This window comes from Palaemon carinicauda, chromosome 40 (assembly GCF_036898095.1).
Source record: "Palaemon carinicauda isolate YSFRI2023 chromosome 40, ASM3689809v2, whole genome shotgun sequence".
Classification (NCBI taxonomy): domain Eukaryota; kingdom Metazoa; phylum Arthropoda; class Malacostraca; order Decapoda; family Palaemonidae; genus Palaemon; species Palaemon carinicauda.
Window position 1 is genome coordinate 49,439,891 of NC_090764.1, and position 18,416 is coordinate 49,458,306.

Below are 18,416 nucleotides of genomic sequence, written 5' to 3' on the forward strand. Positions count from 1 at the left end.
TAAATTATGGGGCATGAAGCTAAACCCTAACAAAAACTCGGGAAGTATGATTGTAATTAGATCGAGGACAGTGGTTCCTCAACATCCGGATTTCGGCAATGATCGTGTTTTTTTTAACTCGGTATGATTCTCTAAAATTTTAAATGTGATTCTTGATAACAAGTTTACTTTTGAGAAACATTCGGTCTGTCTCTTATTCAATTGCGCAGAAAATTGACTTATTGAGAAAGTCTTTTAAGATTTTCGGTGATCAATATATTCTGAAGGAGTGTTTTAATTCTTTCATTCTATAGTTTCGAATATTGTTCGCCAGTTTGGTCTTTAGCTGCCGAGTCTCACCTTAACTTGTTGGACAAGAACTTGCGGTCTATCAAATTTCTTATTCCAGATCTGAATATCAATCTCTCGCACTGTCGTTCAGTTCGTACGTTATGAATGTTTCATAATTTTTTATTGTCATAATTCTGATTATCTATTGCATTCAGTTCTTCCCAGACAGCCCCATCCTGTTCGTAATACTAGATATGCAATTAGTTCTAATAGTCATGCCCTCTCCATATGGATGCTACAGAATACACAGTATTCTAGAAACTTTATTCTAGAGGTGATCAAGTTGTGGAATGATCTTTCTAATCAGATAGTTGAATTGGTGGAACTTTATAAGTTCAAACTTGCAGCAAATGTTTTTTTGTTGAACAGACTGATATGTCTTTTTTTATAGTTTATTCATGAAATATCTATTTTAATGTTGTTACTGTTCTTAATATATGTATGAAAGCCAAAAATATTCTACCAGCAATAAATAGATGATTTGAGGAAACTGAAGTTTGGAACAGCTATTCTACTACTGAAGGACCATCCTTAAATAGTTTCAAGAACAGGCTCGATAAACCAAAGAATGCTACATACAACCTAGCGATAATGCAGCCTAGCTCTCTTAGTTGAATCTAATGATTTAAGTTACGAGAGCAACTGTTCAAAATTCAAGTCTACCAAAGGTTTCTGATCATTAATGCCAAGGTTATTCATCGCGCAAGGATCAAAGTAAAAAAAAAGCTAACCTAGCTGGTGGTCTTTCTTAAATAACCAAAAATCTAAACGATTACCGTGAAAAAAAAATGAATTTAGTTTTTTATGTAAATAGCAACTTTATCTCAAACAATTTCTTATTTATTGATATACAGATTCTATTAGTAATTGTAAAATGATAACTTCATTTTTCTTGCGCGAATCCTTAAAAATCGAGATAATAAATACCCTATTAAAACACGGAAAAAAAGGTGTTTTTTTTTTTTGGGGGGGGGGGCGATGGATGAAATATTTTGTGTCCATCTCTGTCTTTATTTAATATCAGTAAAAGTAAAAATAATGAAGTTAAACTTGCATTAGGTAAATTCTCCGGTTTTCTTTAAAATTTGTTTTTATGGGGAGTCATTAGTATTTTACATGAAAGGAATGAAATTAAGTAGCCAGTAGGGGCAAAAGACATCAAATGTATTGGAGAAGATGGGATTCATCACCGACACTAATCTCGTACGAAGATTAAAGTAGATCTGCATTTTATGTTTTTCAACATATACGAAATATGTAGAAGAGTATTTACGATTTATCCCGTGTCAATAATTACAAAAAGCATATTCTAAATTTTATTCTATTTTATGTAAATCAGTCAAATTAAGGCTTTATGAACGAGCGCTGGGACAAATGAAGCCATTTTCTAAAAAACATAACCGCACCATGAGGTAATAGCTCGGAGAGGTTGGACAGCAAGATGTTAGTCGGAACAGATGCCAAGGTTAAAAACTGGACCATCTTTCCCTTGGAATAATATATACTGACAAATAAAAGGTTCATAAAGGCCTGCTATGTGAGCACAAGTGTATGTTTGCGAAGGGTGTGAACGCGTAGGAGCGTGCCTAACATTCTGATCGCCTCGTTTGAACCCTCTTTTTAGCTCTTGCCTCCCGTGTAATTAATTTTAATACCCCACTAAAACACTAACCCTCACCCCTCGCCGCCTGTCCTGAACGCCCACCAACTCTTTTCCCCCTCTTGACTCCTTGATTTCCAGATTCAGAAGCAAAGCTTGCCAAAAATAAAATCGTTTCTACCAAATCCTATCTGGGAATGAGTTGAATAGGTGTTCATATTTTCGTTTCGATCAATCTTTCAGTCATTATTTTTTAATAATAATAATAATAATAATAATAATAATAATAATAATATTAATAATAATAACATTAATAGAAATAATAATAATAACTAGAGGGGCACTCAGTAGAGTGCAGACCTCCACCGCGGCAGCTTATTTCTCGACCTATTGCTCAACCTTGGCCTGAACATTTGACTTAACATGCATTATTTGGCGTGGATTTTCATACACTTGAATATGAACCAAGTTTGAAGTCTCTGTGACAACGATGTCAAAACTTATTGCTGATTACGTGAATTGGACATTTTAGCTTTTTACATAACACTTAATCCCTGCAAGTTTTATTGCACTATGATTAAAATTGTGGCCAGGAGGCTGTTTACAAACAAACTAACACACAAACACAAAGATAGGCAGAAACATAACCTCCTTCCAACTTCGTTGGCGGAGGTATTAAGGAAATCCTTAATTTACAAACAGCCCGCAAGTTTCGATACTCTTGAATATATTTTCTACTGTCTTCATATCCATCATTCTTTGGTGATTTTCTTCACTTATATTTCTTTTCCCTTCATCCTGCAATTATTCTTCAGCAAAAACATTAAGTCTCAACAGTATCCTCCGTAATAATCTCTGAAATCTCACACAAGATAACAGATTTATTATATCATTTCAGAAGCAAAGGTTCAAATCCTGCCCTAGGTAGATACACTTAGATATAAATGCCCTTTGAATATGTTATGCAAATGTCAAGAGTGTTTTTTACACTAAAACTATTTGTAGCGTAATATTTGCACACACACACACACACACATATATATATATATATATATATATATATATATATATATATATATGAGAGTGCGCGCGTGAGTGTGCACATTGTGTGTGTAATCCATGCCGCTGAAGAGATTTGTTTGTAGTAACACGAATGTGCTGTCACATTGGAAGTGTTTAGTACAAACGTTCGTCATTAACTCGCTAATTAAGACGGAAAACGTTGCGGAAACAGTTGGGTTATTTACGTCAAAAGGCATACCGTAACCCAGAACCCAAAAAAGTAACTAGTTCACTGCAAGGCAAATGCTCTAGACATGTCCCACTCACGTCTGTTTATGATTTATCTTAGCTCGTTAACCTACCGTCTTCTTTTCCTTCCCCTGCTTCTTTAGCAATCTCTAGGGACCCATTTTGTTGTTATTAATGACCATCTATTATGTCATTCTCATTACATGTCCTGCCCATGTCCATTTCTTTTTCTTACATGTTGTTAGAATATCCTCTACTTTAGTTTGCTCTCATATCCATGTTGGTCTTTTTCTGCCTCTTAGTGTTATTTTCATCATTACTCTTTCCATAGCTCTTTGAGTTGTAACTAACTTATGTTCTAAGGCGTTAATAGGGCTCCAAGTTAATACTGGTAGTTCCATCTTTCAAACTACAATGCATTCAACCGAAGAGTTTTATAGCAAAGTATTTGGACTAATGCATCTCAATTAATATCTAAATCGATGGTTTGGTGAGAACTGGTCCTCTGTTTTTTGCTGTAAATTTTTAAGCAATTCTCAATTTAAATTCTTTGACTATTCTAAATATACTATATTTTTTCTTTAAATATTTTATATATATATATATATATTTACAGATTGAAAATGCATATAGAATTGACTGAAACGTCTCGTAATAAATTATGGCTTTTATGGGTTTTCTGGACCTTACTGTAAGCTGTAATCAATATATATAATCTCAAGCCATTCCTTCAATGAGAGGGTGGCTCCACAAATAAAACACAATAATGATTACAAGTAGTTTCCTATACTGTACGTATTATTTTTAATATGTAAATTTAATAAATCTTTTATATCCCTTTTTATATATTATCAATAAAGTGTTAAAACTTTTTGCTGAATTTCCTTGTAGTTGCTTCCTTATGCTGACTTGTTACTGTGCTGAATTGTTCTTATGCTGAATTGTCATTCACTGAACCGTGTGTGCCTTTTGGCGCCGAATTGTCCTTGTGCTGATTTGTCCTAGTGTTGAATTGTCATGCGCTGAATTGATTCTAAGCTGAATTGTCATTCGCTGAATTGGCAGCGCTGAATTTTCTGCGCTGAATTATCCAGTGCGGAATTGTCGGTGTACCTATGAGTTGAATTGTGATCGAACCTTCCCTTAATAACACCTACAGCAACCTTACCCATAACATACGGCTGAGCAAAATGTTCATCAGTATTGTATGGAACCTCATATATGTATACCTGTATATATATATATATATATATATATATATATATATATATATATATATATATATATATATATATATGCCTTACATGTCTTTAAGGTAATTGGGTTTCAATACCTCTAAACCAACATTCATGCAGCACTTTCTAAGGCTTACTCTCCTTCGTTCTTCTAACTCTTAAATTGTATACAGTACTCTTAACACATACCTATCATCCTTTACTTATGCCATATAATATCCCGTGTTTCCTTGATTAACTGACCTAAATAAATATGACCTAAACCTATTTTCAATGTCATAAGTTTTCATAAACTAAAAAATATTTAACACTGAATACAAGTACCTTGACTAAAAATATTTAGAAAAATAATTTACCGTTATTTACCCCATGAATGTCTTGGGCATTATATCCAAAATGGTGGATTAAGTACAACCAAAAGGTTTGCCCCTGTTTGTGCATTTCAGTGATCTTTGCATCCACGAAGCACTAAAGAAAAATTTCAGAGATTGAGGAACGACAATTTCAGCAAATGTTTTATTGAATTCATGGGCCTAACATCATTCTACATAATGGTTTACAACACCACGCTCTTAATTTACTCCAAAATAATGCAATCCTGCAGTTCTCACCTTCTTGCACAGTAATTGGGTGGTTATTTAAATTCTGGGAAAGCAATAATTAGCAAGATATGTTGAAGAGGGGGGAAGGGTTATAAAAAGAAAATAGCTCGGTTTCCTCACTAAACGACTTGGAACTGACATGTCAACATAGTCAACCAAACAGAACTCGTGATGCCAGCGTACATTTGGTATACTGTATATTCAAAATATACTTAATTACAAATGGATTAATTACTCAAAAATGTCCAGAAAACATGGAATTTACAAATAGTGACACTTTTGAGAAATCACTCAATTTTTGATTAAGTATATTTTGAATATACAGTATATCAAATGTACGCTGGCATCACGAACTTCTGTTTATGTACGCTAGCATCACGAATTCTGTTTGTTTGACTATGTTGACGTCAGTTCCAAGTCGTATATGAGGAAACCGAGCTATTTTCTTTTTACAACCCCTTCCCGCCTCTTCAACATATCTTGCTAATTATTGCTTTCCCTGAATTTAAATAACCACCTAATTACTGTGCAAGAAGGTGAGTACTGCAGGATCGCATTATATTGGAGTAAATGGGGAGCGTGGTGTTGTAAACAATTACCTCATTCTGGATCATCTTTATTGTTGTTATTATCATTAGCGTACATATACACTATTAACAAATATGACTCAAACTTTTAGAAAGGGCAGTCACGTTACTATGGCGTGATCACAAAAATCCTTATTCATCCATGAATGTCAAACTGTTTGTTTGAAAACATTAGAATACTATGCAAAGATGTCTAGGAAGAATGAAGGTAAATAACTGAGAGAATTAAACCAGCAAAAATAAGAACGCTCATCACTGTTTTGTTAAGGTTACAAATTCTACTTTTCGGTTGTACAGTAAAATCACAGCAATATATTTCATATGAGCTTAGTGTATGAATGAAATTCTATAGTTAACCCTTTAATGAATGCAGCCAGGGTGATGTACAACATATCATACATTTTCAGCCATTACGATCACTCGTCAGCTATTTAAATAGCCAATTAGAGCAATCTAGTGTTTGCAAATACCTAAGTGATTCAGCATTGCCACATCTCTTATAGTGATAAAATCTGTTAAGAATTGCTCTTACTATCACCATCACTAAAGTGCCATTGATTATAGTACGTTTAAAAAAACTTCACATGGTAAAGTTAAATTATTGTGTTTCACAGTGATTTTAATGTAACACATTTCTAACTGCCTTTTTTTTCACCAGGCTCTGTGACTTGTGTGGGGCCTGAGCACCTCACAGGGCTGGACACCTATTCCAAGGACAAGGATGACCGGGCACCCACTATGAAAAGGGCAAAGACCACCAATTTCAAACCCAAGAAACATGTGGAAGCAGGAGGACATCAGTACACCAGAAGTGCTTACCTCACCTTAATCCATTTCAGTAGGCATTCGATCCCTTTTTGAATATTTGCAGGACATGCAACTGACTTTTGTAAACAATACATTACCTCAGACAAGTCTCTATGCTAGACAGAAGGATGTTGGCATCACGTGTTTCAGTGATATCCATAAAATGATGGCATTCATTGGCATCATTTATAAAGGTGTGGCCTGGTTACCTAGTATAGAAGATTACTGGTCACAATGGACCCCAATACAGCAAGTGATGGAGCAACGTGATGTCCTAAAAATTCCCCAGCTCATGAGGTCTCTTTAGCATTTCACCAAGGAATTTCTGAAGGTGACTGAACGCCAAGACATTCAGTAAATGTGGTCATGGAGACGTACAAGAGGACAAAAGCAGGATACTTATGGCAGTATATTAAAAAAAAAATAGCCCGACAAGTTGGGGGGTACTATCTTTCTTCATGAAAAGCATTGATGGTTTTTTTTTTTTTTTCGTGACACCCTCCTCTGTCAAGGCAAGATCACTTTCACCAGTAGCTCTCACAGAAGCGGAGTCTGCCCTGCAGAGCAGCACTAAAGTTGTCCTCATTCTTTTGTCAAGATCCTGAAGAAATGGAAGATGAAATATCTTTGGAAGGAGAAAGGATTAAAGAGGTGGAATCATTTAAATATTTAGGAATTATGATCTCTATGTATACAACTGATTTACAAGCATTGGCTTAGCAGAGTACCTCAAGGAACACTATGGCTGCAGGTATGTGGGCATTATGAGGATTAATAGGATTGGTTATCCACCTCTCACATCTGTCAAAGAGTTGAAAATGGCTTTATCTAGATGGAAAACATGAAGCCTACTCTTTTGAAGGTGTTCTTGTTATGAGGTAGAAGGACAAAAATATTATCACTCTCCTTTCTTCAGATGCTCTATTGGCCCAATGAAGACAGTATGGCACAAAGCCAAGCAGCAAAAGAAGGTGGATGAATCTGTCCTAACATAACCAAAGAGTACATTGGGAAGACATCGGCCATTGACAGGACGGTTATGCTAATCCACCTTTATTATGAGTACAAGACAGTGGGACATCAAGGTATTTGGGTATATCCTGGACCTCTGCATTTGCAATGCATAGCTCCTGTACAAGAGAAACTACAATTTGCTGAAGGAAAAGCTGATCCCTCTGAAAAACTTTTGGCTTGACATCTCACAGTTTGCAAGACATCAATAGACCAAGGAACCGCGCCATTACCAAAGAGGTGATAAAAGACCAATAAGTCACATGATGATCAGAGGTATGATGCCAACTACGACATAAGCCTGTCTTTATCCTCAAAAGGTGGCGCTGAAAGCACTACACCAGAATGATGATATCCACAGTACACAACGGATGTGCAACGTTTGCCGAGTGGCGCTCGGCTTGTTGGACATAAGGAAGTGATTAATCTTCTTCCATTCCCTTCCACATAGAGGTTATAAGTAAATGTTTTAATAACAACGTTATGATGGTAAATGGAAACCACGAAAATGGACCAATCATTATTAACTTTGGAAAAATGGATGTGGTTCACTGACAGAAATTTGGGACTAAACATAATGATTGATGATTGGATGAGAGCAGAGATAAGCTCCAAATCGTTGAAGTAAGGGCGTATGAGTAGTTTACAAAAACTGAAAAGAGACTTGGAGTGTCTATTGAAGCCAAGGTGAGAATGTAGGAAGGCATTGTTGAGTCGACTCTTCTCTATAACAGTGTAGTGTGGATCAAGAATTGAAATGAGAAAAAAAAAGAAGAAGGATCTGCTAAGATGAACTCTTCGTGTAGCATATATGGAATGAGAGAACATGAGAGGGTGAGAAACGTGATCATATATAGAAAAGGTTAAAAGCTTTAACATATCAAAATGTTTTAGAATGGTTTGGTCATGTGGTAAAAATACAGGATGACAGATGGAAAAACACAACGATGGAGAAGACATAACTGGTAATGTGAAAGAGATACTGGGAAAGAAGGGGCGTAATATAAAGGATGTTTTTTAAGAGACAAGGTACATGAGTGATTCTCCAATCATAGGGTGAATTTCACAGTATCTGATTTGTTGATTTTTGCTTTGGAACATTTTGCTGAGGAAAGCATACACATAAACACACACACACATACATACACACACACACACACACACACACACATATATATATATATATATATATGTGTGTGTGTGTGTGTATGTATGTATGTATGTAAGTATGTATATTTCTACTTTCCAGGTGAGAAAAATGTATAAATTTATTCGTAACAACGTTACCGATGTTCTTCTCAAGGGGGAAATCTTTGGAAAAGCCAGGACGTAAACAAGGAAGCGTGGGCTAGTAGAGAGAGAGAGAGAGAGAGAGAGAGAGAGAGAGAGAGAGAGAGAGAGAGAGAGAGAGAGAGAGAGGTGGCGACTGACAGAAAAGGACGGAAGGAGAGGGACGGGAGGTCTGAGCACAGGAATTAATTACAAACAAAGGGCTGATAGGGTTGGTGGCCCACTAATTGGATTCTGTGGTGATGGTGGGGCCCGTTCAGGCATCTATCTATCTGTCTATCTATCTATCTATATGTCTGCCTATCTATCTATATGTCTGTGTATCTATCTATACCACTGTCTCGCAATAGTACCCCCCTCTCTCTCTCTCTCTCTCTCTCTCTCTCTCTCTCTCTCTCTCTCTCTCTCTCTCTCTCTCTCTCTCTCTCTCTGTACAGTAGCTCTATGACTAAAGCTATGTTACTACCGATATTTTTTATGCAAGTGCCAAGCTCGCACCAGCTTCTCTCTATCATCATGTCCAGCGAAACCGTGTTTTTTTTTTCTTCGTCGTTTTTTTATCGAATAAAATTTTGCAATATTTCACGTGTTCTTCCCAATAATCATAACAATATATTGATATATCATCGCTAACTTTCCAAGGCATATGTCCCAGCTAATTGCTAAAAATTATGGTACTTAGAAGACAGTTCATGAGCACCTACCTCATTCTAACATTATTGAAAGAATTGAAATCAACGTTACATAGGCGGTTCTGATAACTCCTCCCTCTTCCATTAAAATAATCATTATCATGATTTTTAATCTAAAATGCTATGCATTTGCCTGACTAGCAATTTACCACAATTAAAGCCGCGAAAAATGAAATCTATAAGCTTAAGTAAACTTCGAAAGAGTCATCTAGTGGAGACAAATAGAAAATATTCCAAAACACTTTCAAGCCAAGTTACTATACCAAATAGAAAAAACAGAGTATTCAGTTTTATTTATGGTATAAATAATGTAACTTTTATAAGATTTATTAAGTTTTATATCATGAATGATTAGCAGGAGTAAACTTCCATGCGATATAGTAACTAATAGAGTTACTAGAGTCTACACACGAACTATGTTAATCTCAGGCCAAACTTTCTTAAATCAAGACCATCCCTGGATGTAAATAAACATGCAGGGATAAGAGCCCCATTTATTCGATTCCATTTGTATACTTACACTTCCGGAAAGTTTAAAAAACACTTCAGGAAAGTTGTAAAAGAACTTAAGTTTATACAAGTGTAAGTGCATAAAGTTAGTGACGCTACCAAACATTTTATAATTTCTTAACTAAACTCGTCGTATTCATCTATATACCATATTGTGACAAAGTCAAGAATATTCTAATACTTGAAAAAATATATCAATAAATCTAATAATTTCGTTCCTAATTTACTTATTCTTAAGATCTAATTCTATCATAAACATGTGAAACCAATCAGTGTAGGATACAAATGCTTACGGTGAGGGAACAAACTGTGTGTGTGTATGTATGTGTGTGTGTGTGTGTGTGTGTGTGAGAGAGAGAGAGAGAGAGAGAGAGAGAGAGAGAGAGAGAGAGAGAGAGAGAGAGAGAGAATAATTTTATACCCGAATTTAAATTTCATCATCTGCTTGTAATCTTTACTCTAGAACTGGAAAAATAAACTGAGAATAGGCCATAAAGCCATTATGACTATAACCAAATTCAAAGCCCAGAGGAGATATTTCACTCTAACAAAATTCGTAAGCATCGTTAAACACATTTTATTGTATTTCGATTTTTATAGACCTCTCAAAATTAATCTATCCTTCGGTCTCTATCTCAGGGTGGGCTGGGGGTTGGTGGGTTGGTTGGTGTAAAATCATTGAGAACGCAATAAATAAAAAAAAAAAAAAAAAAAAAAAAATCGTAGAAAAATGGAATGTAAATAACAGTCATACCAATTTCTTATAACCATAATTACAAAAGCAAATGGTTTAAAGGGATATATACATTTAGTATCATCAATGTCAAAATGCATTCGAAGATTTTTCGAAGAAGTGATAAAACAAAACCTGCATCAGTACTATTATTCTCAGTCCATTTCCAATTATTTAACCCGAGTAAAATAAATAATCATAATTTTAATAATGACACCACAACAGACTCACTAGTTTAATTCGACAGGTAATGAAAAAAGACGATGTGAAAATGTTAAAAGCTTTAGTTCCTGAACTAATCAAAATAATACATTATAAATATACTTACATCAATAAAACTGAACACCGAATACAAACTGAGGTTTCTAGGTTCTGACAAACAAATTGAATTATGAGAATCTATATTGTTTAGAAATAAAAATATATAGTTATAAAATAATGCTAGTCAAATTTACATAGGACAAGCCTAACCGAAACTAAAACCCTGATATAATATATGCAGATATATAAATATGTTTGTATATATACACACATATACATATATATATATATATATATATATATATATATATATAATATATATATATATATATATATATATATATATACACACATATATATTACACACATATATGTGTGTATGTGTGTGTGCGTTAGTATACATAAGGACATGCAAATCGACATAAGATAAATGTAGGTAACAAGCTAAAGTTCTGGAAACATGTTTGAACTGTCACTCAAGACGCTCCCTCCTCTGCTAATGGGATAGGAGCTCTGCCCACCACTGAGTATTGTAACACAGGGGACTTAGCTTTCTGATGTTCTGTCCTACAAATGTATGCATGTATTTCCGTACCCTCGCTCTACCATGTACAGTATATTGTAATCTCTTTTAGTGTATTAGTCTTAAAGACAAAACCAGTTAGGATTCCCTAATTTCATTTTCTGGTGGTTTATGTGCCCTAGTATCACCTGTTACAGTGAGGTTTATGCATTTATACACACACACACACACACACATATATATATATATATATATATATATATATATATATATATATATATATATACATATATATATATATATACATATATATATACATATATATATATATACATATATATATACATATGTATATATATATATATAAATATATATATATATATAATATATATATATATATATATATATATATATACATATGTATATATATGTGTGTGTGTGTGTGTGTACAGCATGTCTGTATATGGAGGCATATCATCAGGAAAAGTTATATGGGTAATATATTAAACACTATTAACATTCCTCATGATAGATCGGGATATTGCTTGACTAGCATTCCAAGCTTATGACGGACATCTACCTGATTGCATATTACAATGCAAATATTGGTTGCAGAAATCCGTGAACGGATTCACAATACTAAATGAATTAAATTAAATGCTCATTTTCATTTCAACAGTTATAATCGAGTTATAATTTGATCTCACTGAAACGTTTAACAATAAATTACAACCTACAGAATAGTTATTGAATTGGTAGTCATAGTTCTCCTCTAACTCGAGATGTTAAACAAATGATATCCTTCACAAACTTCTACAATGATCACTGTCCTTTTATGTAAATGCCATTCATTATTAGTCATTAGTAAAACATGAGTTTACTTTGATTTTATACAACAGGCAGCAATAAAGTATATTAGAAAAGCTTAGTTTTGGAATCATTATACGGTTGGATTCCATTGCAACAGGTCTCGTGTCAGCGTCATCTTCATTATTTTTCTAAGGAATAAAAGTTTTAACACATATCTATTCTTATGCTTGTTCTTACTTTCCGCGCACCTGGCATTTTCCGAAGTCTGCCAGCAAGGTCTATAGACCTTGGCTGCCATAATGGATTAAAACTTACATCAAAGCAGAAGCTATGCATGATGGCCAAAGAACTAAAATATTTGTAAGGGGGTCAGTCAGGAAATTGCCATACACTAAACGTATGCAGAACTAAGTCACTACTACGATAAAAGTTCTAAAACAGAAACTTACTAAAGATATGAAATTCTGTTTCAGCATGAAATTCAGAAATAAGAAAAGCGAAGGTTAATACGTCCTATAAAGCAATGTAAAGTTGCACAATTGGAATTGTGTAAATTCCAGATACCTGGGATAACTGGGTTATATAGTAATAACCAGTGGATTTTCCAAAGAAATCATACAACGAAATTAACGGTCTGTCTCAGTAATACACTTTAGTAACGGTAATTGAACAAAAATTATAATTATTAAAAGAACATCTAATGCATATTCCATAACAAGAGCACTTTAGTTGAAAATAACCGTTAAATTAAAATAGAAAAAAAATGTTCTGCAAAAGAAGACATAATTTCATACAAACGTAAAAGCAACAATCAGACAAGACAGCATAACGAAATTATAATTTTCAGGTAAAAAAAAAAATGAACAGTGTTATCAATGTTTTGTTGCATATCAGTGCAAGATATCAAGCAGATTAGATGTTCAGAAGCTATTTAAACCTAATCACAGAAGGCTACAGTAAGCCCTCTACTGAGTCCTTACGAATAATTTCGAAAAAGAAAAAGATTTTCAGCGGAACTCAACAACTAACCAGTTCAGGTGGGGGAAAAACGTGTTTAAATAGGATATTGCCACCCTAAACATCTGCTCTTCTTTTCTCTTACTTACGCTAAAAATCTCTACATATATCGACGCGCCCGTTCATGCCAATAGCTACTTTAATAAGACAGCTGTATTGTTAATTACTTTGTATTTACAATGCCAAGAGAGCCATGTGTACTATAACGAATGATAATGCTCTCTCTCTCTCTCTCTCTCTCTCTCTCTCTCTCTCTCTCTCTCTCTCTCTCTCTCTCTCTCTCTTCCATTGGCGTCAATGACCTATGAACTTGTGATGCCAGGAAACTCTCAATAATGAACCTATCCTTAATTCCCTAAATTCCGTAGGTCCCATAGGTCCGATGCACAATACACATACACATGTACACAACATACACACACAAACAAAGATTAGGTTACATAACAGTGAAAAATGAGGTAAGTGCATTGGATTCCTGAAAATCTTTACATGCGTCGGTTTGATTGCATTAGATTATCAAATTAACCTCTGAGGCTAGGCACCGAGACGGTTGAGGTTACTCAACACAGTCATAAATATTTATAAAATGTTAAAATATGGAATCTGATTAAAACACTATTAAAATAAGTATATCCACACATAAAGCCTACCATTCACAAATCTAAAAAAAATAAGAAAAAAAAAATCATGCAAATATCCTATATCAACATTTCTACCAAGGAGGCCCATTTAACGTCCTTGATTTCCACCCAATGATCTATAAATTTTGAGCAGGTCATAAAAATTAATTCAACGGCTCACTTTGACAATGAACACAGCAGCACACTGCTAGCATCTTAAATACATTTTTGCAAGGCGGGTATGACCGATCCTTAGTCTTCTTAGACTAGCTTACAAAATTCAGTTGTTAAAATTTTCTTTTAATTAGGATCTAATATTAGTCATAATGCTTATGTACTTATTTATTAATGACAAAGGGAAGACAACCATCTCGTTAGCCATTACCATTAAATATAAAACCTAACATGTTTTCTTTATATCAGAACGGGCAACACTTTATATCGAGTAATTGTTATTTAAGGTGGTTTCTTTCCCTTCCCTGTCTGCTACCTAATTTTCACGAATTCAGACATGAGAGGGAACACAACAGAAATGAAGTTTTGTCCCCACCGGAAATGTGAAAGAGAAACTCTAGTTTTCGAAACTAATTTGTGTCGGCTATTCAAATATTTAAGTGTCAAATGCACTCATGGAATTACATCGTATGACAAACGTTGTGTCCTTTTATTATTATTATTATTATTATTATTATTATTATTATTATTATTATTATTATTTCTAGCTAAGTTACAACCATAGTTAGAAAAGCAGGATGACTTAAGCCCAAGGACTCCAACAGGGAAAAATAGCCCCGTGAGGAAAGGAAACAAGAAAATATATAAACTATAAGAAAAATAAACAATTATATAAAATAAAATATTTTAAGAGCAGTAACAACATTACAGTATATGTTTCATATATAAACTATAAACACTTCAAAATAAAACCAGAGGAAGAGAAATAAGACAGAATAGTGTGGCCGAGTGTACCCTAAAGCAAGAGTACTCCAACCCAAGACAGTGGAAGACCATTGTACAGAAGCTATGGCACTGTATTCTAAGACAAGTTCCCAAGCCTTAAGCAATTCTGTCATTTCCACAGTAAATACAGAGGCTCACTCAGGCAACTTGGCTAAATATGATTCCTCCTTAAGGACTACACCATGCCCAGAGCCAATTTCTGAATTTGAACTGTCCGTAAATATTATCATATGGTTTTTTATGTACATCACATTAAAGGTATTTGGAATTGACCAATTTTATATGATTTTTTTCTTTGTGAATGCATCTCAGCATATGGACATTTCAGGTACGACTCAGGGGGTGACGCGACATTGTTTTATTTATTAATTCTTCTGCTTCTTAAGAGAAATGTCTCTTACTTTCCATTAGTATCAACATAGAAGCTCCAAAGTTATAAATGCTTCTAGCCATAATCGAAAGCCCCATATTGTGTATTACACCCAGTTCTCCCAATTTACTTTTACATGCGGAAGAATATACAAGCTTTGACCTACGTAGAGAATCATGCACCTCAATAATGACTTATCTTCTCACCAACTAAACTAGATTTTATTTTTAAACATTTGAAAAATCTTGACCTTCATTTTTAGGGCATTAATGTGATAGAACTATTAAACTTCCAATTACTGTATATATCAGGGCAAAAATTTCAATCCCTTTTCAAAAGGTAATATAGTACCTTTAAAAGATAAAGTGGCTATTACTTCAGTATGTCAACATCTTGTAAAGCATGCAACCAAAGTCTTGAATTTAGAAAATCTATAAACTGGTCAACTGGCCAATTACTGATGGCATTAATAGACTTTTACAAATGCTTATCAGCCACTTATCCTCCTTCTCCTCCTTTTTCTGTTGCCTCTTTTTTTTGGATTATTTTGTTCATATATATATATATATATATATATATATATATATATATATATATATATATATATATATATATATATATATATTTTTTTTTTTTTTTTTTTTTTTTTTTTGCTGCTGCCTCAGCCACTTATCCTTCTTCCCCTCTTTCTCCTGCTGCTTTAGCTGCCCCCCCTTTTTATTTTTTGCTGCTGGTGCTGCTGCCTCAGCCACTTTTCCTCCTTCTCCTCTTTTTCCTGCTGCTTCAGCCACTTCTCCTCCTTCTCCTCTTTTTCCTGCTGCTTTTGCTGCCTCTTTTTTTTGGATTTTTTCTTATTTTATTTTTTCTTTTTTATTTTGCTGCTGCTGCTTCAGCCACTTCTTCTCCTTCTCCTCTTCTTCCTGCTGCTTTTCCTGCCCCTTTTCTTCTTTCTTTATATATATATATATATATATATATATATATATATATATATATATATATATATATATATATATATATTTCCTGTTGCTGCTGCTGCTGCTGCTGCTGCTGCTTCAGCCACTTCTCCTCCTTCTCCTCTTTCTCCTGCTGCTTTTGAATCCTTTTTTTTTTATTATTTTGTTTTTATATATTTTTTTTCTGCTGTTGCTGCTTCAGGCACTCCTCCCTCTCCTCCTCCCCTTGCTGCTGCCTCTCTCTCTTTTTTTTCTTTTTATTTCTGCTGCTGCAGCCACTGCTCCTCAATGTCCTCCTCCTCTTGCTGCTGCTGCTGCTGCTTCTGCTATTGCTGGCTTTTTTCCGGATTTTTTTTCTTTCCTGGTGGCTCCTTTTTTTTATTTTTTAGTTTTTATCATTTTGTAGGGTTTTGTAGTTTATATTATTTTATGGGTTTTCATAATTTTATTTTTTTTTCTATTTTTTGTTGCTGCCGCTCTTGCTGCTTTTTCTCTTCCTGCTTCTCCTTCTCATGTAGCTGCTGTTTTTTTTTTTATTGTTTTAATATTTTTTTCGGGATTTTATAGTTTTAATATTTTGGGGGATTTTTTTAGCTTTTTATATTTATGGGGGATTTTATATCATTAGCTCTTCATCTTCACCTTCTCAAAGGATTAAGCTTTTTTCCCCAGCCTGATTTCTTTGGTCCCCCTATTAAGACCCGACCGCATACTAGAAGACCATTGCCTCCTCCCCACTGCAGAGCCAGTCTTCTAGGTTATTCCCCCAGAACCACTCAAAGGTTAGTATCCGAAAGAATAGATCTAGATATCTGACCATTTGTTCACCTGACAAAGCCCCTGTACGACCCCATCAGGGAACATAGCATACTAGAAAAAGACAAGGTTTTTCCCTCTGCAGAGCAAGTCCTCTTAGGTATTCCACGTCCATCAAGCCGGGTAGTGGAGCCAAGCATCTCTTAAGCACTTGCTGGATATTTTCTCAAAAAAAAAAAAAAAATGGTCCTTTTCCATCCACTACCCGATGATGTAGGGCTTGTACCATTTACATCAAAGGGTATTTCCTCCACAAAAAAAAAAGTTACTCTATCTTCTTTTCCAAAGTCCATCAAATTTATCCTTCCAGTGGGTCTTACATAAGAAAAATGATGTACTTACAAATGTAAACTAAAACTATTACTTTCCTCAAAACTCAATTGAAACTTAATCTAAGAATATATTCCATTATATTTTTTTTTATTTTTTCATTTTTTCTAATGATTTTTTAGTTTTTTTTTCTGTTTTTATTTGTTTTATATTTTTGGGGGTTTTTATTGTTTTATATTTTTTTTCTATTTTTTTTTCTTTATTGTTCAGGAAGGACTTTTCATTTACATATTCCTGAACAATTCTTCAAACATATCAAACAAATTCCCGAACGATCTTCCATGATTCCACTGGTGAGATTGTCCCCCTGTTGGTGCATAATAGTAGTAGTACTGACGTTGGTCCCCTCTTGGTTCGAAATGGAAGTTCTGCCGACGTTGGTCCCCTCTTGGTTCGAAATGGAAGTTCTGCCGACGTTGGTCCCCTCTTGGTTCGAAATGGAAGTTCTGCCGACGTTGGTCCCCTCTTGGTTCGAAATGGAAGTTCTGCCGACGTTGGTCCCCCTGTCCTGGCTGTTGTCTTGGGCGTTGTCGGAGAAGCTCTGCATCGTATGTACTTCTGCTTTGATCATCCGTCAGAACCATTTTAGCATTAACCACCTTTTTGAACTTCTCCTCGAATGCCTCCTGTATAAAGGCGGGCTTGTCCCTGTGTCTGTCCGGATGTAACTTCATGGACAAGCCTTTGAAGGCTTTTAAAACGTCTGCCCTAGTGGCCGTCTGACCCACACCCAAAACCTCATAATGGCTTTGGCTCTCCCATTTCTTCTTGAGTGCCTTAGTATCTTCTATGAATTTTAAACATTCCGTAGATCCCCCAACTTTTCTCGAAGTTTCGAAGTCATTCATGGCAGCGTCGAAAAGGCCAAGTTTGAGAAGGTGCTTTCCTCGAAGCATGTAGGCTCGGCATCCTTGAAGACCTTTATCGACGGCTTGACAACAGTCCAATACGATATCCATGTCCTGAGGGTTTCCAGAGGCTGCGTTCTCCTCAGCCCGAAGGATGTACAGAAGAGCGGTTTGTTCTTTGTTGTCCGAATCTATTGCCAAGGCATCTGTAAAAATGGCCATGGCCTCATCGAACATTTTATTTTTATGAGCCAATA

At 34.9% G+C, this 18,416-nt stretch overlaps 1 protein-coding gene across 1 annotated transcript in view; it reads right to left on the minus strand.

The window, feature by feature from the left end:
• Positions 1-17,535: 17,535 nt before the first annotated feature.
• Positions 17,536-18,416, minus strand: part of LOC137631907 (dnaJ homolog subfamily C member 3-like) — a 1,248-nt gene continuing 367 nt past the window's right edge. Inside the window, exon 1 of the mRNA XM_068363911.1 lies at positions 17,536-18,416. This exon is cut by the window's right edge and continues 367 nt beyond it. Coding sequence (XP_068220012.1) covers positions 17,536-18,416 — 881 coding nt within the window.